Source organism: Chrysoperla carnea, chromosome 2 (assembly GCF_905475395.1).
Source record: "Chrysoperla carnea chromosome 2, inChrCarn1.1, whole genome shotgun sequence".
Lineage (NCBI taxonomy): Eukaryota > Metazoa > Arthropoda > Insecta > Neuroptera > Chrysopidae > Chrysoperla > Chrysoperla carnea.
The window spans coordinates 23,755,662-23,782,112 of NC_058338.1; the positions used below are offsets into that span (position 1 = coordinate 23,755,662).

Sequence of the window (26,451 nt, forward strand, 5' to 3'; positions counted from 1 at the left end):
CTTAAGTAATATTAGCCCAGGGCCTCACAAATTCGTGATAATTTAACATCATAAATCATTGATAAAATATCTGAAACCCTTTGAAAATAGTAGTGTCTGCCTCTAAAATTACTGTTATTAGCAAAAACTTGTGCTTCGGATATGCCTCCACTGAAAGGCATTATATCTCCAACGTCTTGTCGAACATTGAGATTTAAATTCCTTTGGAATCTTAAATGATTTCAAACAGTGATGCTTCATACAAACTGTCCTTTAAATGGCCTTAGTGAATATTTTCGAATCCGCGGGGTTAATACAAAACAAATTAAATTAAAATTGAATCAACTTATAAATAAGACCTGTTTAGTCTAATACTATAACAAAAGTAATTTTTAATAATCATATTTTATAATTACCTTTTTCAGTAATATTAGCACCCTTTGGATTGGCTGGGGTACTAACTGGACAAGCATATCGGGCAGCCGATTGGACTACACGATTACTTGAAGATTGGAAACGATTCTTTCCATTAGATTATCGATCTCCAATCCGTGGTGATCCAGATGCACCACCACCTATCGTCGAAGTGCTTGTTGGTGGGATGAAGATGCGATACCCTTCATGTTATGTCTTAGTAACAGATATGGATGAAGATCCCACCACATCTCCTGTTACAACTCCATCAACAACTCCAACCCCATTCTCCACTTCACAGTCTTCAGTTACCACAACCAAATCTACAGCTATTATTGATGAATATGCAAGTGAACTTCCAGAAAGTGTATGGCAAGAATGCATACATGGCATTCCTCAAGCTGCTACTCTACCACTTGACGAAATGAATGACGGCCATTGGGATTTCACTGAACCTACAAATCGAGTAAATTGTACATGCGCAAAGTAAGTTTTTCTTTATTACAAGCTAATTAGTTAATTATTTAGCTTAAATTATGTAATTAATTTTTATGTTTGTAAATTTTTTTGTGATAATTTGTTACATTTACAGTTTAATTATTTACAATTTATGTAAATAACAAAATAAAATATTTGGAATTTTTCATAAAGATAATATTTGTGTAGAATCAGTGGTATAAACTGATCAAAAAAAAAAAGTGGTACACGTAGGAAAATTCATTTATACGCGACGTAGGCGTAAGTGACCACCTAGGGATTAGAGGGGTCTTGGGCCGTGCATTGCAGAATGCGGCGAAAAAATATCTATTCGTCATCATAGTACACGATAAATTGTATATTGTCTGTGATATTTGTGTTTCATTCCACTGTCAATTCATAGGCAACTGATTGGATTGAATTGTCAACTTTATTATAATTTTAGCCTTCTTCAATAGATGTCATCACTAACAAACACTGCAAAACAAGAGTTTAGCAAGATTTGCGATTGGCCTTTTTTTTTCGTGGTTCGTATAATAACTGAAAAATAAAGCTACGAAATTTTGTTTTTAAACAATGTAAATATGAGCCCAAGATGTTCAATAAAACATGTACTTACACCACGTTCTCTTAATTGCTTTTTATTTAGTCTATCCACATTTGCTGGAGTTGCGTCACGGGAAAACATTTGTCAAAGTGAGGATGTCCCATTTCAGGCGAGAAATATGTTTAATATGTCGCTCCCCCATCACTTTCGTTTGTTTATCTATAATTTTTTTAATGAAAATTGTAGTCGTGCGCCTATATAGGGCCTCGTAAAATATAATTTGCCCATATCAAATTTAGCTCTTGCCCCACCACTGCCTGCAATAACTTGATACTTATTCATTTACTTTACGTCTCCCGTAAAGAATTGTACAATTCACATAAACTATTGAGAAGGAATTTGAACCTAGTTATTCGTCTTACACAACTAAAAAAATCGTTCCATACTAACTTATTAAAATCCGGGCTACGAGTTGGCTTCCTGAAAATCCAAATACTATTTTCATTGAGGTAAATTTGAAAACTATTGAATATCATTGCCATATTCTTTCAAAACTTTTTTATTCCTGTTAGATTAAAATCGTTTATATTGATAGCATTCCAATTCCGATTATTACCTGTATATATATATATATAATGTTTTTACTATATATTTTTGGCAAAATACCTTGAGAATGTGATAACTTTCGCTAGAAATAAATATTGTGGAATGTTTTTAATATAAAAATTGACTAATGGTTTTAAAAAAGGGTAAAAAAGCGTATGGAAGACTCAATATGAAAAACAAATGAATTTCATCTACACAAAAAATATTTTATTTTTTTATTTATCTAAAAAGATAGACTTAATAAATGCTCAAACCGTAAGAAAATAATATATTGAAACATTTATATAATTTATATGGTGCTCATTAATTAAAAATATTAAATGTAAATTCACGTCGTAACTACCAATATTTTCAGATGTAGAAAATACATTGGTTCATCTAAATGGTCATCTGGAAAATCCTCAAGCAAAAGTGGCAGTGGGGATAAAGGTAGCTCTAAAAGCAGTGGTAAAATACCATTTCATAGGCGTTCGCCCCCGCTACCTTTACCGGAGTTTACTCCACCCCCTGTGGACAGGTTGGTAGTCCGTCTCCGCCTCCTTCGCTTGGTGGTGTTGCCGGCCATGTAACCCGTCTAACATTCTATTCCACTGAAAAATACACATAAAAAATAATCAAAATAATGTTTTAGCAAGACAACATAATATTTAATTATTATTAAATTCATAAATTAATTATTTAAAAAAATTAATATTTTACTATATTTAAATTTATGATGTTTTGCATATAATTTGAACTAATATTTCTAATCACAGGGGCAGATTGCTTGGTGTTTTGGGTTTTACAGCATCGTTTCATCGAAATTCTTCTTGTATTCATATTTTAATTGTAAATATGTTACAGTATATAATTTTAATATGTTTATTTATATCATTTTTAATGGGACATCATCGACTAATCAAATAATATATTTATTCATCATATGTGTTATGGCTTTTCTACATTTTTTATTATTTTATTTATTCTTTTTAAGAGTTATGTTTACTCTTTTTTGTGTGTGTGACGACATTTCGGAACTATTCAAAAATTATATTACTCATTTGATTATATAAATCAACATAAATCCGAAAACTAACACTTACAGAAATAAATACAATTTATATACCTACCTAACTGAATTACATTCCTCCTAGCGGACCTTTGATTTTATAAATAAAAAAAAAAAAAAAAAAAACTTTACTATATATTGTGAAAAATTGAGCTTCAGCGAACAACAACATACTTTCTTCAAACTATTCGAATTAAGCCAGGAAGTTTCAAGAGAGTGAAAGTTGCATTGATACAGAAAATAGATTTCCGGCGGAGAATACATTAGCTACGGTGTATAATTTGTTCCATGTTTACTTTTGTCCAAGTTATGTTTTCGGATATATGATTAGTAAATCTTCCTCCTTATTAAGGTGGCTTTTAGTGGCATTTTGTGCCCAATGTTAACATATTTTCCAAATTTTAAGGATTACTAAAATGAGAATATCTTAAAATTATGAACGTTAACAATAAATCGGAAGTCGCGTTGATTGTAACTTGAGTCATTTTTTTCAAATATCACAAAATCGCTTTAAGTCAGTTGTTTGATGGTTTGATGGTAAATTAAAAAAAAAAATCTTTTAACTTAATTTGAATTATTTTATTTAGGTAAAAAAAAGTTTTATCTTGGGCAATATAAATCTAAACTAGTTAGAACGATGTATGGAAGAAAGTAAGTAGGGCAATTTGTTTACTCTCTATCATTGTGCTCTGTGGTAGTTATAGGACATGCTGCATTAACATTAATTTTCGTTAATATGACATTGCCAGATAACGTTTTTCTGGACATAAAGCCACCTTTACACCCTGTATACATATATTGTCTTATTGTGACTGAATGTATTTAAAAAAAAAAAAAAAATATTTTGCTATAAAATTAATGAATAAATGAAAATTAACAAAAAATGTATCACTCATATAGATTTATGTTTGTAATTAATAATTGTAAAAATTTAAAAAATCTTCATCCATCATATGGGAACGGAAATTTGGCAATAAATCACTTATTTCAAGAAAGCACTTATATATTAATTAATTAAAAAAAGCCAGTAATAACAAAAAATGTAAACATTAAAATTTTAATTTACAGGCAACAACAACCTGAATCAAGTACTACACCCCAAGGTGGACCACCATCATATTCCAGAAATCAAACTGATTCATTACCACCAATGCCAAGCGTAGGATCACCACCATCTGCAGCACCATCACCACTGCCAAATCCAAATTCACAACAACCAACGTCAGTGGGTGGTTGTGGGGGTGAGCACACGATGCCCACATTATCCCCACAACACATATCAGGAGCACCAGCTTCAGCTGGTCCACCAACCCAAGTGCATACACCAACACCTCCAGCGAGTATTGAACCACGACCAAGTGTATCGTCAGTAGCAGCTACATCAAACACCAGCACACCAGTAAACTCATTGTCGACGTGCAATAATAATCCTAATAATAATAATAGTAATACAAATACAAATAACAATAATGTGACTGTTGTACCATCATTTAAAAGACCGGTACTTTCATCACGAGACTATGAGACAGCTATTTTAGAAGATGAACAGCCCTTAGATTTACTTTATGATTATACAACATTAGAAGCATGGTTACATCATCCGGTAAAACGATTTAAAGGTGATACATCGATCAGTTGGAAAAGTAAAAATGGTGATTTATATGCGAATCAAACACATAGTAATGGACCAACAACTTTCTCAGAAACAAATAATGATGTGAATGGTTGTGGAAATATATTCATTAAAACTGAAATTAAAAAAGAACCGATTGATTGTATGGTTAGTATTCTACAAAAAAAGTCGCTATTCACAATCGAGTTTATAAAATTTTTAAAATTCATGGTTAATTTTTATATTTTAGGTTGACAGTAATCAACCGTTGACGACAGGACAGAAGAGACCAGGTGATCCTTACGATTTTGATGATCATGAAAATGTAACAGGAGCATCTCATATAGACGGTTTTAAACGTGGACCATTAGCTGTTGTCAAAGAAGAAAATAAAGATGGTAAACCGAACGTTGATTTATTTACAGCGGAAGGTTTGCAACCCTCATACAAAGATTTGGAACAAATATTCGATAACTCCGATGATACAAGTAGTGATGATGCACTACAAGTACATACACCGCCAGGATCAAATAAATCGATTGGGGCATTAGAGGATACAAAACGTATATTAAATTCACACACAAGCAGTTCGGGAATACTTCGACAAGAAGAATTGTCAAAAATGTTCCCAACACCTCCGTCATTGGAACATAATCCTGTAGCTTCACCATGTGGCCAATTAGATTTCGGTACAAATAATCTAGAATCAATTGAAATTAAACAGGAAATATATCCATTAATGGGTAGTCCACGGGAAGAGGCAATCGATGATTGGTCTTACGTATTCAAACCACCAGTTATATGTAAAATGGTGGGATCATCGAAATATGCACCATTAACAAATCTCCCAAGTCAAAATTTACCACCTGTGGTGTTCCCACCTCATTGTGTTTATAAGCCATCTTGGCGAAAAGCTGCACAACAACCTGTAGTAAATAATGTAAATAATACACCATCAACCACACACCCACCTACCACAAGTTTACCTCGACGAACGCCTTGTCCACCCCTACCACCCCCACCACCGTATGAATTACCAAGTCCGGCAACATCAACAGCATCATCTTATCTCAATAAAACGTTGAATTCTGTGGAACCAGCAACCCCGTCACTTCAAAGACAACCCGAAGCTGACTCACTAATTGTAAACATTCTGTTGGCTGATACCGCGCTAAATATATTTCGTGATCATAACTTCGACAGTTGTACTTTATGTGTGTGTAATGCTGGACCAAAAGTAGTTGGAAATATAAGAGGTGCAGATGCTGGAATGTACTTGGTACCTGCTCTACCACCTGGTTCTCCAATGGGAGGCGGAGGAGGGGGAATGGGTGGCCAATATTCAAGTGGGATGTCACCACCACAACATCATAATTCTGGAGGCTACATGTCTACCGATGATGATTTAATTCGATGCAGTTGTGGTTTCTCAGCAATCGTAAATCGAAAATTATCTCATCGATCTGGATTATTCTACGAAGACGAACTTGAAATCACTGGTATTGCAGAAGATCCTGCTGAACGTAAAAAACCATCATTATTAACAAGTTTACTGACAAGTGTAAATCCTGAAAATAAGGAGCAGATCGATACAGTACCACAAAACATAATCGAAATGATACGCGAACAATGTGTTATAGTACAATCTAGTAGTAATTCCTTATTCCGTGCATCAAAAATGTTTAAAGGAAAATCATCCCCACATTTCACATCCACCGTCAATGTTTTAGAATTAAATGACGGTAATGAAATTACAGCATTGGCATTAGATGGTAAATCTACTAGCGGGTCTATGTACGTACATAGGTGGCCGTTTTTACGAGCGGCAGGTCCGCATTGTAATCAAGATATTGTACGCGTTATGAGAACTTTACAGCCGTTATTACAAGAAGCAATTCAAAAGAAATGTACGACACGATTATGGGAAGCACCGTATACAGTAAAAGGACCATTAACATGGCGACAATTCCATAGACTTGCAGGTAGAGGTACTGATGATCGATGTGAACCACAACCAATACCATCACTGATTGTTGGACACGATAAAGATTGGTTATCGTTATCACCATTTGCACTACAACATTGGGATAAATTCCTTTTAGAGCCGTATTCATATTCACGTGATATTGCATATATCGTGGTTACACCAGATAATGATGCAATTATAACGAAAGTGAAGAAGTTCTTCAAGGAATTAAGTACGGCGTATGAGGATTGTAAACTTGGCAAACATAGTCCAATCACAAAAGTTTTACGGGATGGTATTCTTCGTGTTGGTAAATCAGCGAAAACAAAATTAGCTGGAGAACCAATTGACGAATGGTTTAATGCTCTTGGTGATAATAAAACATCAGATATGATCAAATTATATGCACAGGTAAGTTAAAATATTTGGTTTTATGCCATAAAAAAAATGATGCGCTTCAATTAAACAATTCAATTACCAAATTCCTAGTAAAATTTCCTAGCTTTAATTTAAATTATATAGAGCAGATGTTAGGTGAATTTGCAAAGTAATAAGTTAGCCATGGTTTATTTTCTCAGTAACTCAGCTTCAATGGGTTACTTGATCTAAGAATTCTATGGTGAAATCGCTTGGGTGAAAATGAATTTAAAATTTGTGAATTTGAAAACGGTGTTACACAAATCGGACATTAGTGTAGATTACAAATTTAAAATTTATTTTATTATCTTATTGTAGGTTTGTCGACATCATTTAGCGCCACATTTATGCCAAGTACCTATGGATAGAACATTATTGGAATCACCAGAAGGACCTTCGACAAATAATTCAGTAACGATAGTTCCATCATCTACCACCAGTAATGATTCTACTACACCAGCTACACCAAAAAGTGAATCGGGTTCAAGCGAAATTGATTCATTTAACACGTCAACAACACCAGCATCCCTCGGTGACATGGCTCACGATGAAGATGAAGGGCAACCGCCGTCAATTGTTATTTATTTAGTAGAACCATTTACGACGGGTACAGATCGGCCTGAATTACAACGTTTAGCGTGTCTTTCGCTACTACGATGCTTTCAGTCTGTATTAAATGCTGTACCAGAACATGTACGATCGAATGTTAGTGTGCAAATAATATCTCAAGAAAGTATAATTGATATGGGTAAAAATCGAAGTCGTGCTAAACAGAGTGATCATATGAAAGCGTTAGCTTTGAATGTGTTCTCACAATGTAGGCGTTTACTTGTACATACATCAAATATTAAATCATTAACTGGATTTGGAACCGCAGCAATGGCAGACCTTTTTCTTAAAAATAAAGACGTAAGTTTATACTTATTAAATAATTTATTAGTTGCAAAGATGAGTTTATATTCATTTCAAAACAAAATGATACTTTTCATCCAACGGAGCTGATGTTTCAAAAATTATTTTAGAATTTTTATTTCATTACCAAATAGAAATCACCTTGAAACGAAAAAAGACTTTAATACTAAATACATGACTTTTAATTTTTAATTCTAATAATAGTAACGAAATATTTTTATTTACAGGATAAAAATCGCGCACCATATAAACTATATACACCACCTTATATTCTTGCACCTTTAAAAGAACGAACTGAATCAGCTGAATCATTTGGACAAATAAGTAGTGAAGAATGTTCCGTTTTGTACCTGAGTTATTGTTTATCAGAAGATCAAAGTTGGTTACTGGCGGTAGCGACAGACGAACGAGGGGAAATATTAGAAACATGTGTTATAAATATTGATGTTCCAAATAGAAGTAGAAGAAAAAAGGCATCAGCACGGCGTATGGGATTACAAAGACTAATGGACTTTACATTAGGTGTGATGTCACAAAGTGTTCGGCCATGGCGATTGGTTGTTGGACGAATAGGTAGAATAGGGCATGGTGAACTTAAAGGATGGAGTTGGTTGTTAAGTCGAAAAGCATTAATAAAAGCATCGAAACATTTAAAAGAAATATGTGATCAGTGTTCTTTGATGTACCCCAGTGGTGTTCCCTGTATATTAAGTGCTTGTCTTGTTAGTATAGAACCAGATTCTGCTCTTAGATTAATGCCAGATCAATTCACTCCTGATGAACGATTTAGTCAAGCGAGTGTTAATTGCCAGTTATCAACACCACACGATGTTAGTTGCACACACATATTAGTTTTTCCAACAAGTGCAACCACACAAAGTTCGCAAACAGCTTTCCATGAACAGCATATCAATGGTCCAGAACTTGGTGACGATGAATTATTCAGTGCATTAAATGATGATGATATGCCTGAGGGTATTGATGGTATGAATGATTTTAATGAAATATTCAATGGTTGGCCAGAAACTGGACCTGGTGGTGGACTCAGCCCAAACGGTAGTCCACGAAGAGAAAGTGGTAGCCCCAGTCCGGGAAGTCCTAGTATGGGTGGTACTGGTCGCAGTCCATTTCCTTGTGGAGATAATCGTGGCAGTGGTGAACAACAAGAAGAAGTGGGAACATTATTACAGCAACCTTTGGCACTTGGGTATTTAGTTTCCACTGCACCCACTGGTCGAATGCCAACATGGTTTTGGGCATCATGTCCTCACTTAGAATCAGTTTGTCCCACATTCCTTAAGAATGCATTACATTTGCACAGTCCTTCTATTCAACAAAATTCAGATGATTTATTACAGCAGCAATCCTCAGTGACAGTGCATCCTTTAGATTCTCAGTTTACCACAGATGTATTAAGGTACTTATTATTTTATTATATTATTTTTTGTTTTATTTATAAATTGCACATTGCACTATATTATTTGAAATAGAATATTAAAAATACATATAACATGAAAAATTCATCTCAACTCGAGCAGATAAGAGTTTTAAAATTGAAAAGAAAGAAGAATCTTAATTTTTGTTAATTTAGTTTTCTCCTTGAAATTCTCTTATCTGTTTTAATACAGTAGTTCTCAAGAAAATAAGTTTATCGATTATGAATTGTGCCAAAACTCGATAAAATTCGACAAACTTAATTTACGGGATTTACGTTAATCACATTCATTTCATCAAAAAATATCAATCAAATTAAGAACCAAAGAATTGAAATCCCACAGAAATCTAACTTTGTTCATATATTTCTTTTTTGGAATATATTTGTGCCAAATTAATTTTAATAAAATTACTATTGATAAAGCCTCCTAATAAAATTTTAAAAATTTGATATATTATCATTTAGTGGTCGAGGCTCATAGTTTACTATTTTTTTTAAATTTATTCAAAAGAACATATATTTTTTTACCGTACCGTTTAAGAGATATAAATAGTTAAAATTATGCAAAAATATACGGGCTCTTATGATTGTCTTGGTTCAATTTTACCGGAAATGGTTTGTGTATGGAAAATTATCACAGCTCACCTATAGTAAAAAACTTCTATTATATTAAATAGGACTTAAAACGAATTTTTGTTAAATTTTAACATGATTTACATTTTTTTGAATTTTTTTTTTTTTTTAACTTGGCTTTTGTCTTTATTTTTTTGTCAACTTTAATATAAAATAGGATTATTCCCAAGGTGGATATTATAAGAGAAAATAAATTAAGGGAAAAATGGTTGGCTGGTTAAGCGCAATGAATTCTAATTATCGAAATTCAATAGCTCTGTATATTAAATAATAATCTTTCTTATTTGAGATATTTCATTTAAAATTAATTTGTTTCAGGTACGTGCTTGAAGGATACAATGCACTATCATGGCTTGCACTCGATTCGAATACACATGATCGATTATCCTGTCTACCAGTACATATTCAGGTGTTAATGCAGTTATATCACATGACTGCATCGTTATTATAAGTTTCACCATAACAATTCTAAAAACAAAACAAAAAATTAAAAAAAAAAACAAAAACAAACAAAAGATATTGTAAATTTTACATTTTATAAAAAAAAACAAATTTAATGATAACTTACCAAAACAACATTTTTTCACATTTTAACATCATCATTTCCTCATCAAATTCATTCAATGTTTTTATCACATTATTATTATATTCACAAAAAAAAAAAAAAACAAAAACCAAAAAAAAAAGTTTTACCCATTTGTATGTATTGTGTAGTGTTGTTACAAAAGCCCTTTTCTTCTTCTCTCTTCATTATCTGATCATGTTTTTAAAGAAAAAGTAAATTTTTAATAATTAATATATTGATTATTAACTAAATACTATTTATTAATACGAGATCTATTTACTTATACGAGTATGTACCGATATACAGGGTGTCCGTAACTTGATGGACATAGCTTAGCGGTGTTTTTTTTGACAATTTTAAGTCGCCCAAGGTACTTTTGTCCAAAACCCAATAGTTAAGAAGCTATATGCACTATTTATCCAATAAAGTAAAGGCATTGTTAAGTAAAGTAGTTTAATATTTTATTAATTACAAATTTTTGTATTGCTAACACAAATGTCCCCCCGCTGCCTCATAACACATTATTGTTCTTCTAGTAATTGAAGAGCAATAATGTGTTATGAAACAACGGGGAACATTTTGAACCAAAGTTTTTTTTTGATTTTTTAATTACATTTGTGTTAGCAATACAAAAATATTTAATAATAAAACATTAAACTACTTTATTTCAATAATATCCTTACTTTATTGATTAAATTTAATATTTCACATAGCTCCTTAACTATTGGGTTTTGGACAAAAATATAAAAGGTATTTACGACTTAAATTTGTCCAAAGAATATGCTCTTACACTATGTTCATCGAGTCAGGGACATCTTGTATACGTTGTGAGTTCTGTTCAATTCAGTGTTAAATTTTCATAAATGTCTCCCTAATATCTCGATATTCAACCACATGTCCGATTCGAAAAAACTAACAAAATTCAAGATACTTAATTTAATTGATTAGTTGAAATTTAAAAAAAAAAACTTGTTTCGTCATCATTTAAATTATTTCTTATTTATGAATTTTAAAACTTTTAGATTTATTTTTAAACTTATTTAACTGTTGTTTTTAAAGGAATTATGTCTCAAAATAATTGTTTGTATATATGGAAGTTTTTAGATTTTTCATCAATAAGAGTGAGTTAAATGTGAATAAGGGATTACGTGAATTAATGATTTTATGAAATTTTATCGTGTTCCGGAAAATAATGTTAATATTATGTGTGATTTTTCGCATAGTTACATTTAAATAATTTATTTCTACAATTATCTCTTGGAGTTTATTCGAACTCATTAATGATAAAAGCGAATAACTCTGCTCGATTGTAATTCTTTATTATGGGTTTAATTTCAATAGTGGCGGTCTCGAATGGTGAATTTTAGTAAGGTTGACAAATGCCTTGAAGTTAAAAATTTAAATAACCGAATTCATTACTCACAATGTATCTAACAGAGTACATACCCTTGTTAAAAAACAATTATGTATTATGTGAAATCCACTTCAATTCATTACAGACTGTATAGTATATTGTGTGTTCGAATTTTTTTTAAATTTACTTTCACAAAAATGTTTTTAAAAAAAATTGTTTCAAAAATAATTATAAATATTTTATACCAATTATATTATTTTTTTTAATTATACAAATGTATCTTAAATTTTATTGTTTTATAATGAATAATGAGGTGGTTATACTTTTTATTGTTACATTTTTTTTTTTAGTTTGTTTTATTTTTGATAAAAAAATCTTTTTAACAAATTTTTAATTTTTTCATTGGGAACAAACAAAAAATGTAGGTATCATATTGAAATTGATAAGAGAAACAACAAATTTATTTTTTTATTGTAGAAATAAAAGTAATTTTTTTGGTATTACTTGAGACGTGATTTGAATGTGTTTATGGTTCAATAAAATTATTGTACAATAAAATTATAGTAGTTTTCAGTATTGAAGCATACATTTTTTAAAGTGAAACTTCTTTGTGCGAATTCAGCATAATTAAATTATAATGCTCGTAAGTGATATAGAATTATTTTTAACTAATAATATAGTTAAATTTTTATATGGAGAGGATTCCAATATCATTATGAGATTTTAATGCTAAGAAGGATCATCTAGCGACAGAAAAAAGAACTATTCGCTCCGTGCGTGAGTTTCGTTTCCATGGTAACGATACACTACTTTAATTATAGAATTGTATGGATGCATATATAATTGTGTATCGCAATTATACAAGGTTAAGGGAAAAAATATGGCACAGCACATTAAAATGTAAAATTAAGTAGATATTTTTGTATTTTCATTTAATGAAATAATAAGATATTTTTCTTAAACGATAGAAAAATTACTTGAATTACAGCAATTCCAGTGGCAGTTTACGATTAAATAAATATCACAAATCGTAAATTAATGTGTAGTCTCGTCATTTACGTCAGTGCACTTCTGTGAAATTAAAAAAAAATTAAAAACATGGAATTCTATCAATATGAAAAGTTAAACTATATTGGTTAATTTAAAATTTGTAATTAAATCGGCTTATGATCGGCAGAGATCAGTATTTTTCGTTTATTGTTTCCAAAATTTCTTTAAAGTTTAGAATCAAAAATTTTGTTAAATCTTAAGAAATTAATAAAAAAAAGTTTCACTTTAAGCATGACTTCTCTAAAAACAAACATTTTAAGTACTTTTCAGTATTTAAAATACAAGCTAAGGTAATATTTCGTACATAGAAATATGTTACACAATTTAAAAAAAAATTTCAATAAGATATGATGAGGTGTAGTCAAGGATTGTATAATAAAATATTAATTGCTTAAATTGATTATAAAATTAAAGCTCTAATACAATGTAAATAGCTTAAAAATATTATAATCAATTAATTTCAGTATAGAGATAATTAAAAATTTGTATATAGGACAGTAAATTCGAATTATTTATTTTTCGTAATATAATTTTGTTCTACCATAATCCATTTATTAAAAAATACCAATCAAATGTTCGAAAAATTAATTCCAATTTGAAAAAATTCATTTGGAATTTGGAGTAAAGATTTCATATTACAAAACATAATATAAAAACATCTGAAGTGTTGTTATTGGATTTAATAAATCTGGGCAGTTAAATCGACCAACTAGCTACTTATATCAAATAAGAACAAATTTAAATGTTAAGTATTCATTGATATAACAACAATTAATTTTATTGTAATAAATTATCCCTAAAAAAATGAAATCAATTAACCTTTTGTATTATAGCAGAAATTTAAAAAAAGGTTGTTTTTTTATAACATTATTAAAAAAAACTAATAGTTAATTCTTGAAACAAAATTAATTTGAATAAGAATTATCTTAAATTTTAAGTATATTCATATATTGTAATCTATCTAATTTATTATCATGCGTGATGGTGTGGTAAGAACTGTTTAATCAACAGTTTTTAGTGCCACAATGATTGTTGATCTGAAGAAAATCTATATATTCATAATAACATGCATATAGAATAGTATTGGTTATTACCAGTGTTGCTTGGTTGTATTTCATATACATTTTGAGGTCTGTTTATCATAAAATTTATGTTTTTACATCTTTTAAATACCAGGGATAGATAAACTTCCTTTTTCAATTCTTCCAATCCCAAGAGAATGGCGTATGCAATGGTGATGATTTAAATATGATGATTTACGCAAAAATTGAAATAGAATATTGTACATACTTACACGCTAGCTCTTAAGCCGGAGTTATTAAACTGATTAACTATTGGTGTTAAGATGTCGTGTGAATGGTCTTTATGAATAGTATCAATTAACCAAGGTTATGATTATTCAATCTGACAGACAGAGAAACATTTATAAAACGTATGATTATTTTTAGGACTAAATTTAAATATAAAAACAATAAAAAAACGAATTGTAGGTGTATATTATAAGTAGGCTGCGTTAAAAGTTTCATAAGTATGCTGCGTTCTGGAACTTTATATTTTAATTTATTATTAAACATTTAGCTTACTGGAAAATATATTTATTTGTAAAGAGAATAAGAGATGAATGAATAAAGTCTAACTTACCTTCGTTACAAATAAATATATTTCCCTATCAGAAATCAACTCAATGTGAATAAAAATTTTGTTATTACATTTCTAAAAGTTCCATGATCAGAAGTAACAGTAACAGCTTGCCTGAATTGCGAGTTAAAAAGTCATATTTGAATTTGTACATTGTGTGGGATGTTTTTTTAAGAATGAAAGAATTTTAAATTAAAATAAAGCAATTATGTTCAACTCTAAATTTTTATAATAATTCGAAAAATAATTTCATGGTATTTACTGTTTAAAAACAGTTTCCGACGTATATCGAATCTAACCAGGGTACGAACTGAACTAAACATAAAAATTAAATCTGCCTACTTAACGAGTAACATGTTCAGATGGGCAATTGTGAGTCACACCATAGAATTCATGAGTGTTTAAATCTTACTAATTAAGAAAACCAAAAGAAAAATTACTTAAAAACTATTTTATAACAGCTGTCTCTTTCTGAAGTTCTATTATTCTCAAAAAAACATTATTTGCAATAACTTAATAATTATCAGTCTCTCTCTCCATTTAGTTTAAAAGATGTATATTTTCAATATCATATAAACAAATACATCCAATTTGGAATTCCAACAAACAGATCTAATATGTGTTATTTTTAAATATTGTTGCAAATAAATAATATTGTTATGTTCATAGCCTACATGTTATGTACCGATTTGGAAAATTATACAAATTAATTTACTATGTAATCGGAAACGTTTTCAAATTTAATACAAAAATAATTCTTTTAGAATTATCATCTGTGAAAATAATGCATTTTGTTAAAATATACTCCTTTCAGGATCCAACAATAAAAATATTTAGCTAGACTTATAAAAGTTTTTATTAATTAGCTAGACCGATTTTGATTGTTTTGGCAATCCTCTTCAATAACATTAAATTATTAAAATTAAAATAAAATTATATAAAATATATGTACATAATACAGCCCACAGAAATGCTCATCTTAATTTGAATGTGAAAATATAAGACCTCTGAATATTTTTCTGATTTTAAGCTGTTTTTGATAATAATAAGTTTTGGTAAGCAATGTATTTATAGCATTAAAAACTTTTTTGAAGTTAGAAATACACTGACATTGATCCTTGGAGGATACAATAGGATATATGCAATGACTTTTACTATTTCTAATACATCTAAGGACCTTGGGCTATCCTTATTGATAGATAAATATTATCTAACTAAAGATTTGAGGCTTTTAATGAAAGAAAGAAATAAATTATCGACTTGATCGAAAATAAATAGTAATATAATTAGTTTTTGATTCCAAATCGGTATATTCAACAAATGAAATTGTATAGTATTTATGTTTGTTTTATTGGTTGATTCATGTAAATAAATATGTATAGTTGAGATTTTAGACTGATGTAATAGGACAATTGTGACAGCACGCATGGCAGAAACGTGTACATGTGTCAAATTGATGACGATACAACCAGATCACATCCATACATACATACATACATACAAACTACAAACATACACATATATACGACAAATCAACAAACAAAAATTTATATTTTGTGTTTAATAAATAAAATGAATGAATGCATGTACGTTTCAAATCCAGGTGTGAACTCAGCCAAAGATAATCAAATGTTTCCAAAGGCATATGAACATAGTAGATTAATATAATAGTTGTCGTGGCCAGACAATTGCATTCTTTTTTAATTAAAATAAATACGTACAATTTATGATTTGTTGAATTTGTTCTAAATAGTTCACATTTTAACGATGGATTCTTATGAAAATTGTCTTAATATTCTGTGTAACTAGGATCACAAACTTTTCAGTTATTAACTTGAATAAGAACAGTTTATTTATAAGAATGGGGAACATTTTAAAAATTCGAATAATGATTAAAAAAATATGTCCATTCGTCCGTATGGATCTTCGATTTTCTTCAAAATTATAATAAGGTGAAAGGTACGCAAAATGAACTTCATACTTTGAATCGAATATTAACGGAAAAATACTTTAGCTTAGTTGTACTTTATCTTATTAACGGTGACCATTGTATATTTTACATATCCATGCTCTTTCTAAAACATTTTTCCATAACTTTTCGTAAAATATTAGATTTAACTGCGTCAATTTCAATATGTACGTTGTTTTTAAATTTGGAAAGGAAAATTTATTTACTTATTAATTATTTACTCTTTCTTTAAAGTATCTCTTAAATAAGACAGCCAGAAGGCCAATTGAAATAACTTTTCGCGAAATATTAACTAAAGATATCTCTTAACATGGCCAAGGACTCAATGACACCAGGAAAGTTCGATGATTATGGTTCACTATTCGATTGTGTGTTGAGTTATTTCATAAATTTTGTTCCCCATTCATAAGATATTCATATTACATTCATTTTAAATAAATTGAAGAAGACTTTATTTCTGAAATATGTTTCACTCCTTTTAGAAATTTTGTTTACAAGACAATAATTTTTACAATTCATTGTAGTCCTTCAAGAATTGTAAAAAAAATTTTCAAGTTTGTTAACGTAAAAAAAAACTTTTTACACAGAAATCTTAATAAATTAATAATATTAAATTTATGAGCTACACAGAACCATTCAAACAAATTTAAATATGTGGTGAAATAAATAAAACTTAAATAAGTATATATTATAATAAACGTACGGTAATTGAACCATTTTGTTTGTGAAAGAGACACCATCGTGTACAAGGGGTGGGGAAGTAAACCCCTCCGCCAAAAACAAAAACATTTAGTAAAAAAAAAAACATGTTTTATTATTCTCAATCCATTTTAATTAATATTTTTTAAGAAATCTATTTATTATTAAATATTTTTATAGAGTAATTGTGGGTAGTTTATACATAAAATTGATATTATTATATGACACATTGTACGTAGGTAATGATTAATGAATTAATTAATATTAATATACATATTATTATATATATAAATATATATATATACATATATATATAAATTAGTGTACATTATTAATTTGTTATTAAATTTAAAATTAAAAATTAAAAAAATACAAAAAAAAATTAAATATTTAAAAAAATGATACATTAAAAATTTAAAAAAATGTCTGGGGCCAATGTTCATTACGTATCTTATGCATTGCCTCAGTCTTATCATTAAAAAAAAAATGAATAGCTTACCCCAGGTAGGTTTGAGTTTGTTTTTACTTAATTATTTAAAAAAAATTATTAAACTTAAAATAAATCAACTAAAATAAATAATACAATTTATTATTATTAATATTATTATTATACATATAAAAATATTACACAATATTACTCAGGCCTGCTTGGTAAAGCAACAATTTGTAAATAGCTCTCTCTGGGAACACTCAGATGGGATTGTCAATTTTAAGGGAATTGGATAATGTTATTAAGTAAATAGATAAATTAGGACAAATTGATTTGTAAATATTTAATTAATAATATACAAAACATTACATTATATTACTACCGAAATATTTAATTTAAACAATATCCTTTAATTGATCCTTTTTATACTCAGGGGCGGATTTAAGGGAGGGAAATAGAAGTTGAAGCTCCAGCCTCTCCACAAGAGCTTGCCAAAGTTATTCGTACTCAGCATTGAAAGTGATTTATTTCGGGAGCTGGATTTTACCGAAATAATTAATCATTTTTCGACGAAAAAAACTTGCAAAATTTCATTTGCCTACTATATAATTTTTTGTCTGTTTATTTCTTGTATTTTACGATATCCACATATGTTTGTCGACAGGATTGTGTTGTGACAATAAATAATTGAAACACTCTAAAAATGAAAATTGTTTATCTTTTTTGAAAAATAATTAAAGGCCTCCTGCTTATTTGTCGCCGTAGGCCCTCCGCACCTTTAAATCCGACCCTGTTTATACTCTACTTATCAAAGAAATAATATGGAAGAGCTACATAGGGTAAGGTATAGTATCTCGGTACTATAAAAAGAGTTAATTAATAGTTTCTTTAAAGATTTTGCTATCTACGAAACAATAACTAAATGAAGACAAATAAAAGTTAACTTACCAGAAAGAAAACAAAGGTAAGATTGGTTCAAATAAAATAGAACGAAAATTTTAAAGTATTTCGATACCGTAAAATAGAAAATGATAACAAAAATTTTAAATTTAATTTATTAATGAATCACCGTTTTGGGAAAAATTCAATTCTCTGTACGGTTTATGAGAAATTAACTATCAAATCAGCGGTTTTACCAAAAAGGGAGCCATTTCTCATAAACCGTGGAGAATCGATATGAATTTTCCACCAAAGACGTATAAAAGAGTGATTAATTAAAAAATAAAATTTTATTTATTTTTTGTATCATTTTCATTTTACCATTGAACACCGATCAACAGTGAATTTGATCCCTGATTTTGACACGCTGACTTCAAATTTAATCTCAGAAATATTTTGTCGGGTGTAGCTTTCGAATAATTATATCTTAAGTATGTATGAAATCAGTAACAAAAACGTTTGGTTTTTCTCTTCGCAACGAATTGAATCGGAATGCTCCGGTTTATTTCATTGAGAAGTCTATTAGGGCTTTGTACTAGGAAGAATAGGTTATAAAAAAGATAGTTTTATAAAAAAATAAATAAAACTAAATCCATAAAAAACTAAGAACAAGATTGTGAAAACAATTATTTTTATTTATTGAAATAAATTAAAATTAATCTCATTTCCTCTGAAAAGAAAATTACATAAATCCATTAAATACCAATATAACAATAATATTTATAGTCAACTTTTATTTAACAATAATATTTATAACCCCACCGTAAAATCAATTTTCTTTTCTATCAAAAGAATCATTTTATAACCCTTTGTAGATGAAAAAATGTGTTTTGTAAATGAAAGTAAAACTTTCCCTATGAGGAGTGATTCACCGCTCTTTTACAGTATCATTGGATATTCAACATTCTACGCATTTTTAAATTATCTTTCTGATATAAAATGATTGATGATTACGGGGAGCTAAATTCACAGAGAAAGTGTCTTCTATAAAAAAGGGCGTAATGTCGAATAACCACAATAATTTTTTCGTGCTGGAGGTAATGTATACAATCAATTTATTTTAGGATTGGTTAGGCTACTGCTAATATGCACATTGTATAGGGTTTAACTGCATAACACGCTAGGCAGATCAAAATGAGCGTGTTCAGTATAACTAAAAGCGCGTTTGCTATATTATTGCATTATCTATCTCGTTCTTATCATAGAAAAAATATTAAATGGTTGCTTAATTTACAGACAGAGCAAGATAGAGTTATAGAGTTATTCCCATGGAGAATAATGTATTTGTTTTTGGGTTTAATATAATTTAAACTTTATTCTTAACAAAAATATAGCAATCCGTATTCCAATAAAAGTTATTAAATTAAAATCCAAAGTATTTGATTCCGACTTTTCAAAATCACGCCGAACGTCTTTGGCTGTTAAACCGTGTATTAAAACCGAATTATTTACAATATTTATATTATAGAAAGCTTCTTTTTAATTTGTATTATATAATTATGTGATTTATTTATTGAATAGCCATCATCTAACTGACCAAGTTTACATTCATAATTTAAATCTAAATCTTTAGATAAAACCTTATACGTAGTATTCGTAGATTGTATATCATCTGTTGGGATCTCATTCGTTAAATGATCACCGATATCAATACATTGTTCAATAACCTGTATTAAATTGTTATTTTCTAATGCAGCTGCTACACGTTCTTTATCAGCTAATTGTTTATTAACAGCATGTTCCGATGCGTGTGACCCCGGTGTAACTTCCACTTGTACTTTGTACCGTGATGGTAATGTTCGTAATAGTAGTACACGTATTGATAAACCAATTAATGTTGCCATACTACAATGGGGTATCGTTGGTGTGAAAAATACATGTACAGTATTGATTTTGTTATCGACAGTTATGTTATTCTCTTCAATAACATGTAATTGTTCTAACGTTAACGGATGTTCTGGATCGTTTATGTTACGCAATATATCTGAAATCAATCAATATATATTTATATACACGGGTGCATTTTTTAACTTGACATATGCTTGAAACTCGAAAAATAACTTTTATCGATACAAATGCTTCAAGCGAAAAATGTTGGGTGTGTAGGCGGCTAATCTTACGTAGACATTAAACTTGACCAAGGTTTTCAAGCTCAATCTAATGCCCACTCTACTCCGTAAGTGGTAACCGATAGATGAACACTTTAAATTAGAAAGCCGTCGTTTTACCCAAAACTTTTTATTTACTTTAAACAGAATTTCAAAAAAATTTCCAATTTTATTAATCCAAAATTATTTAAAATTTATATACTGCTTTTGCTTTCCTATGAAAGCACATAGCAAAACAGGTTGATGAATAAACGTTTTTAAACCATTTCTAGAGTATGTCGTTGTAAAAATATTAAGGTTTCAGGTGGCTAAGACTTATATAGACCAACGTCTCTCCACCCAAAGTTCTATAATATACTTTATCCAATTTAACGATAAATTATAAAAATGATTGACATTTACCAAATATTTCACGGGCATCAATGTCATCGTAAATATTTTCATTAAAATCATCTTCTGTTTTGGCTCGTTCTTTTGATTTATTATACACATTTGGACTTATATTTTCTAATCGATCCATCTTTGATAAAAATCAAGGGGATTATTATAATATGTATATTTTATAAATTTAATTCACTGCAAAATTCCATTTACAAAACAAAATGCTTGCCTCAAAAAACGTACTTTCGGTATAATTCTTTACTCCACTGTCGGAATCACAGATTATAGTTTTTAATTTAAAACAGATCTGTAACTCCCTGTAAAATTTTTACTATTTTCGTTCTCTGAAGGTGCTTTTCTCCAGGTGGCTCTACACGTTATATTCGTGTAGGGCCATCTATTAGTTTTGATAATAATTTATCCATTTCAATGGTTGTTGGGGAAACAATATTTTATATATTTTTAAATAAATAAACAATACGTCTTTCAAAATTGGTTTGCATGTCATTAAAATTCGTTAAATTTCTTTGAGTGTATTCTCAATTGATTGTCTTTATTAACATTTTGTGGATTATTTGAATAGTGGCATTATTTAAATGTTTAGGCCGTTTTCATTGTGCCCCCCTTCATTAACTAATTAGTGTAATTTAGTCGTTTTAGGTGTGTTTATATTATTTTCCGATTTTTTTATGGTATGTAGTACGTTTATTTTAGCGCTTAGGTCTTGTTAATCGTGTTGATTACATTTAAGTAGTGTTTAATTGTGATTATAATTGACTATTAACGAAATAACTAATAATTAATTGTTATAAATAATGTTCATATTAAAATAAATGCTATTTTGTTTCAAATATTGCAATAAATTATTATTTTATTAATATTTGTTATTTTATTTAAAAAACTTCCCTTTATTTTATTTATTAGAAGACAAATACAAAAAAAAGATAAACTGAATAGAAATAATTCAAATAGTACCTAATTCCCGCCATTTTTTTTTGTAGTTCACTGTAAGTGCCTTACTCCAGGGGGCTTTTTGAACAACATTTGATGTACCGTAGAGTTGCCTATCTATGTATGTAATAAATTATAATCTGTGGTCGGAATCGGAACTATTCTTCTTAGTTTTATCGCGTGCCTAATTCTGGCACTTTCTTTGAAAATTCACTACCACTTTCACTTCCATTTTCACAGTTTTAAAATTTGTTGCATGATTGTTGTGTTGACATATCTGTGCATGTGGTGGTATTTTAAAAATTAAATTTTGTGTAGCTTCTTAATGTCAACCGTTTCCATGTAATGCTTTTATAAATAAAACTTCAATATTATTATAAAATTAAAAAAAAAAAACTTATGTGAAACTCGTGAATAAATATTTTAAGTAATGAATAATTCCTGATTAAAATTAACAAATAAACAGTAAAACACCAAAATTTTGTTTCCAGACAATTCTTTAAAATGTATCAACAATTAAACACAGAATTTATTATTAAAGAAGAAATATTAGATAGAGACGATTCAGATGAATACGAATCAATCTATGAAAATGATTCTTTGCCAAGTTATGGAATTAAAAGTGAAATACTATATGATAATAATTTAGTTGAATGCAATGAACAGCAAACATTTTTTTGTGACACATGTGATGAAACGTTTTCCCATATTTCCAATTTAATTACACATCAACAAATTCATGTTGATCAAAAACCCCTTTCATTTAAAAAAGAAATAGCAGTTGATAAAATTGGTGAAAACTCATGGTCAAGTGAAGTGAATAAAATAATTAATAAAGGATACAATCTTGAAGATACTTATAAAGAACAATTTTCATGTAATACAAAAGGTAAAATAACATTTGACAAAGTAGCCGTAGTTGTTTTAGAAAGAATACAAATAGATGAAAAATTATTTAAAAGGGGATCTAATTTGGTAGTTGATAAAGAAAGTGATGGAAAAAGATTTTCATGTGAAGTTTGTGGTAGAAAATTCAGACAGGAATACACTTTAAAGGTACATAAAAGGATTCACACCGGAGAAAAACCACTTTGGTGTGATATTTGTAATAAAAGATTCAGACAAGATTCTTCCTTAATTGTACATAAGCGAATTCACACCGGAGAAAAACCATACTCATGCGATATTTGCGATAAAGAATTTAGACAAGAATCCAACTTAATTTCTCATAAAAAAACGCATAAACGAAAAAAAAGTTATCCATGTAATGCATGTAATAAAAAATTTGCTACACGAAATATTTTAATCGCCCATAAAAAAACTGACCATCAATCAAAGGCATCTAAACTTCCAAAGCGTGAAAAACCTTTTGCTTGTGACATTTGTGGTAAAACATTTATGTATGAGAAGTATTTCATCTTTCATAAGAAAATCCATGATGGAGACATTAAACCATACCCTTGTGATGCTTGTAACAAAATATTTACCACGAAGCATAGTTTAATCTTACACAAAAGAATACATGATGGAATAGTAACATTTTCGTGTGAAGCATGTGATAAAACTTTCACTCAACAAAGTCTGTTTATTTCTCATAAAAAAACTCATCCCGACGTATATTTCTCAAGTCCAAACAACGTATTTCCTTGTGATTTTTGTGATAAAACTTTCAAAGTTAAACAAACTTTAATTATTCATCGAAGAATTCATACAGGTGAGAGACCATTTTCATGTGATATATGTGATAAAAAATTTAGACATGAAGCTTCTCTACTTTCACATAAAAGAATTCACACAGGTGAAAAACCATTTTCTTGTGACACTTGTGATAGAAAATTTAGACAAGAAACTTCTTTAATTATACATAAAAGAATTCATACTGGAGAAAAGCCGTATTCATGCGATATTTGTAATAAAAAATTTAGACAACATCCTGGTTTAATTACTCACAAACGGACTCACACTGGAGAAAAACCATACTCTTGTGATATTTGTGATCGAAAATTTAGACAAGAAACTTCTTTAATCATACATAAAAGAATTCATACTGGAGAAAAGCCGTATTCATGCGATATTTGTAATAAAAAATTTACACAACATCCTGGTTTAATTACTCACAAACGGACTCACACTGGAGAAAAACCATACTCTTGTGATATTTGTGAAAAAAAATTCAGTCAGCAGATCAGTTTAAACAAGCATAAGAATACTCATAATAGAGAAAAAAGTGATTCCATCAATGAAAACGAATTATTTTCTTGTGATTTTTGTGATAAAACATTCAAGGCTATACAAGGTTTAATTATGCATAGAAAATTTCATACTAAAGAAAAGCCATTTGAATGTGATATATGTCCAAGAAAATTTACTCAGGAATCTGCTTTAATCGCGCATAAAATAATTCATACTGGTGAAAAAATATTTGAATGTGATTTTTGTGCTAAAAAATTTGGACAACAAGGCGGATTAACTGTACATAGAAGGATTCACACCGGAGAAAGACCATATTCTTGTGATATTTGTGATAAAGCATTTATCCAGAAAAACAATTTAATAAAACATAAGATAACTCATACTGGAAAAAAACCGTTTTCATGTGATGTTTGTAATAAATCGTTTGGATTCCAATCAAATTTAACGAAACATAAACGAATTCATACCGAAGGTGTACATTTTCTTGTACAAAAAAGAAGTCTTGCTAAAGGAAAATCTAAAAAATTTACCAACAAAGTTATTTTTAAAAGAACTCGCATTGGAGAAAAATCGTTAAGTTGTGATGTTTGCGGTAAACAATGTAACGGAAAACTTGGCTTAGTTCTACATAAAAGAAGCCATGTTGGAAAAGAACTTTTTCCATGTGATAAATGTAATGAAATATTTCCACGACAAAGTCAATTAATTGCTCATAGGAAAATTCATCCTGCTGAATTGAAATCATTTTCTTGTTCTTTTTGTGAAAAAAAATTTAATCTCAAAGCAGGGTTAATTAATCATCAAAGAATTCATACCGGAGAAAAACCATTTTCTTGCGATGTATGTGATAAAACATTTAGAGCAGAAAACACTTTAATCGTACATAAAAGACTTCATACTGGGGAAAAACCGTATACTTGTGAAATTTGTAATAAAAAATTTAGACAAGCGCCTGCTTTAGCTATTCATAAGAGGATTCATACGGGAGAAAAACCTTTTTCATGTAATGTTTGTAATAAAGCATTCAGGCAGAAATCCAATTTAATGACGCATGAGAAAATTCATAACAAGCAAAAACCTTTTTCTTGTAATGTTTGTAATAAAGGTTTTGGACAAGAGATCAACTTGGTCAAACATAAACGAATGCATGTCGAAAAACCTTTTTCTTGCAATATTTGTAATAAATGTTTTAGGCAAGAGTCCAGTTTAGTTAAACATAGACGAATACATGCCGAAAGAAAGCCTTTTCAATGTAATGTCTGTAATAAGATCTTTACCAGAAAAAATCATTTGGTTGCACATGAAAATTCGCACATTGAAATAGAAAATAATATAATTTCTGATAAAAAAATTAAGGCAGAAGAAAAATCTTTTCCATGTGATGTTTGCGGTATAACATTTATCAAGATAAAGGGTTTACTTATGCATAAACGTAAACATTTAGTAAATAAGTTTTCTTGTAATATTTGTAGTGCAAAGTTTCCCTTTAAACAAAGTTTATTTGCCCACAAACGAATTCATAAAATAAAATCATGTGATATTTGCAATAAAACATTTAAGTATGATTCTCTTTTAATTACACATTTGAGAAGTCATACTGGAGAGAAACCTTTTTCTTGTGATCTTTGCGATAAAACTTTTTCATGCCGAGGCAATTTAGAGACACATATGAGAACTCACACTGGAGAAAAGCCATACTCGTGTGGTTTTTGTGAAAAAACATTTAGACAGGAATCGAACTTAATTGTACATAAGCGAATTCACACCGGAGAAAAACCGTTTTCGTGTGAAATTTGTGATAGAAAATTCAGACAGGAATCGAATTTAATTAAACATAAACGAGCTCACCCTGAAAATTGTTTTTCATGTAATGTTTGTGGAGAAACCTTCGCTCATAAAGAGGCTTTGAAGATACATTGGGAAAATCATAAAGACGGAAATTTTGAAGAATGCTTAATTAAGGTAGAACTTGTATAAGGAAATTATATTGTTTAATCTTTGTTAATAAATTTGTAATTAATTGTTGTGAGCTTTATTTTGTGGAAGTTAATTTTAATTCGATTTTAGAAAAATAAAATTTTTTAAATTAATTATTTAAAAATATTTATTAATATAATTTGCTGCCTAT

At 29.2% G+C, this 26,451-nt stretch overlaps 3 protein-coding genes across 4 annotated transcripts in view; 2 read left to right on the forward strand and 1 right to left on the reverse strand.

Annotated features, from left to right (window-relative positions):
- Nucleotides 1-11,532, forward strand: part of LOC123294039 (mediator of RNA polymerase II transcription subunit 13) — a 72,711-nt gene extending 61,179 nt beyond the window's left edge. Inside the window, exons 6-12 of one of the 2 annotated variants that reach the window (XM_044875103.1) lie at nt 405-879; nt 2,379-2,540; nt 4,140-4,851; nt 4,934-7,060; nt 7,385-7,975; nt 8,206-9,395; nt 10,365-11,532. In XM_044875103.1, coding sequence (XP_044731038.1) covers nt 405-879; nt 2,379-2,540; nt 4,140-4,851; nt 4,934-7,060; nt 7,385-7,975; nt 8,206-9,395; nt 10,365-10,497 — 5,390 coding nt within the window. In that variant the 3' untranslated portion in view covers nt 10,498-11,532. The remainder of the gene's footprint in view (nt 1-404; nt 880-2,378; nt 2,541-4,139; nt 4,852-4,933; nt 7,061-7,384; nt 7,976-8,205; nt 9,396-10,364) is intronic. The other variant, XM_044875104.1, reaches the window with a different exon arrangement.
- A 7,920-nt stretch (nt 11,533-19,452) lies between these two features.
- On the reverse strand, nt 19,453-21,616 carry LOC123294051 (MIP18 family protein galla-2). Its single transcript, XM_044875120.1, has 2 exons — nt 21,201-21,616; nt 19,453-20,674 (listed from the first exon to the last, which is right to left on the reverse strand). Exons 1-2 carry the CDS (start codon nt 21,316-21,318, stop codon nt 20,148-20,150), a joined length of 645 nt encoding a protein of 214 aa, XP_044731055.1. The 5' UTR covers nt 21,319-21,616; the 3' UTR covers nt 19,453-20,147.
- A 1,018-nt stretch (nt 21,617-22,634) lies between these two features.
- On the forward strand, nt 22,635-26,300 carry LOC123292572 (zinc finger protein 721-like). Its single transcript, XM_044873285.1, has one exon. The coding sequence runs from the start codon at nt 22,635-22,637 to the stop codon at nt 26,298-26,300; it is 3,666 nt and encodes a 1,221-aa protein (XP_044729220.1).
- Nucleotides 26,301-26,451: the final 151 nt, after the last annotated feature.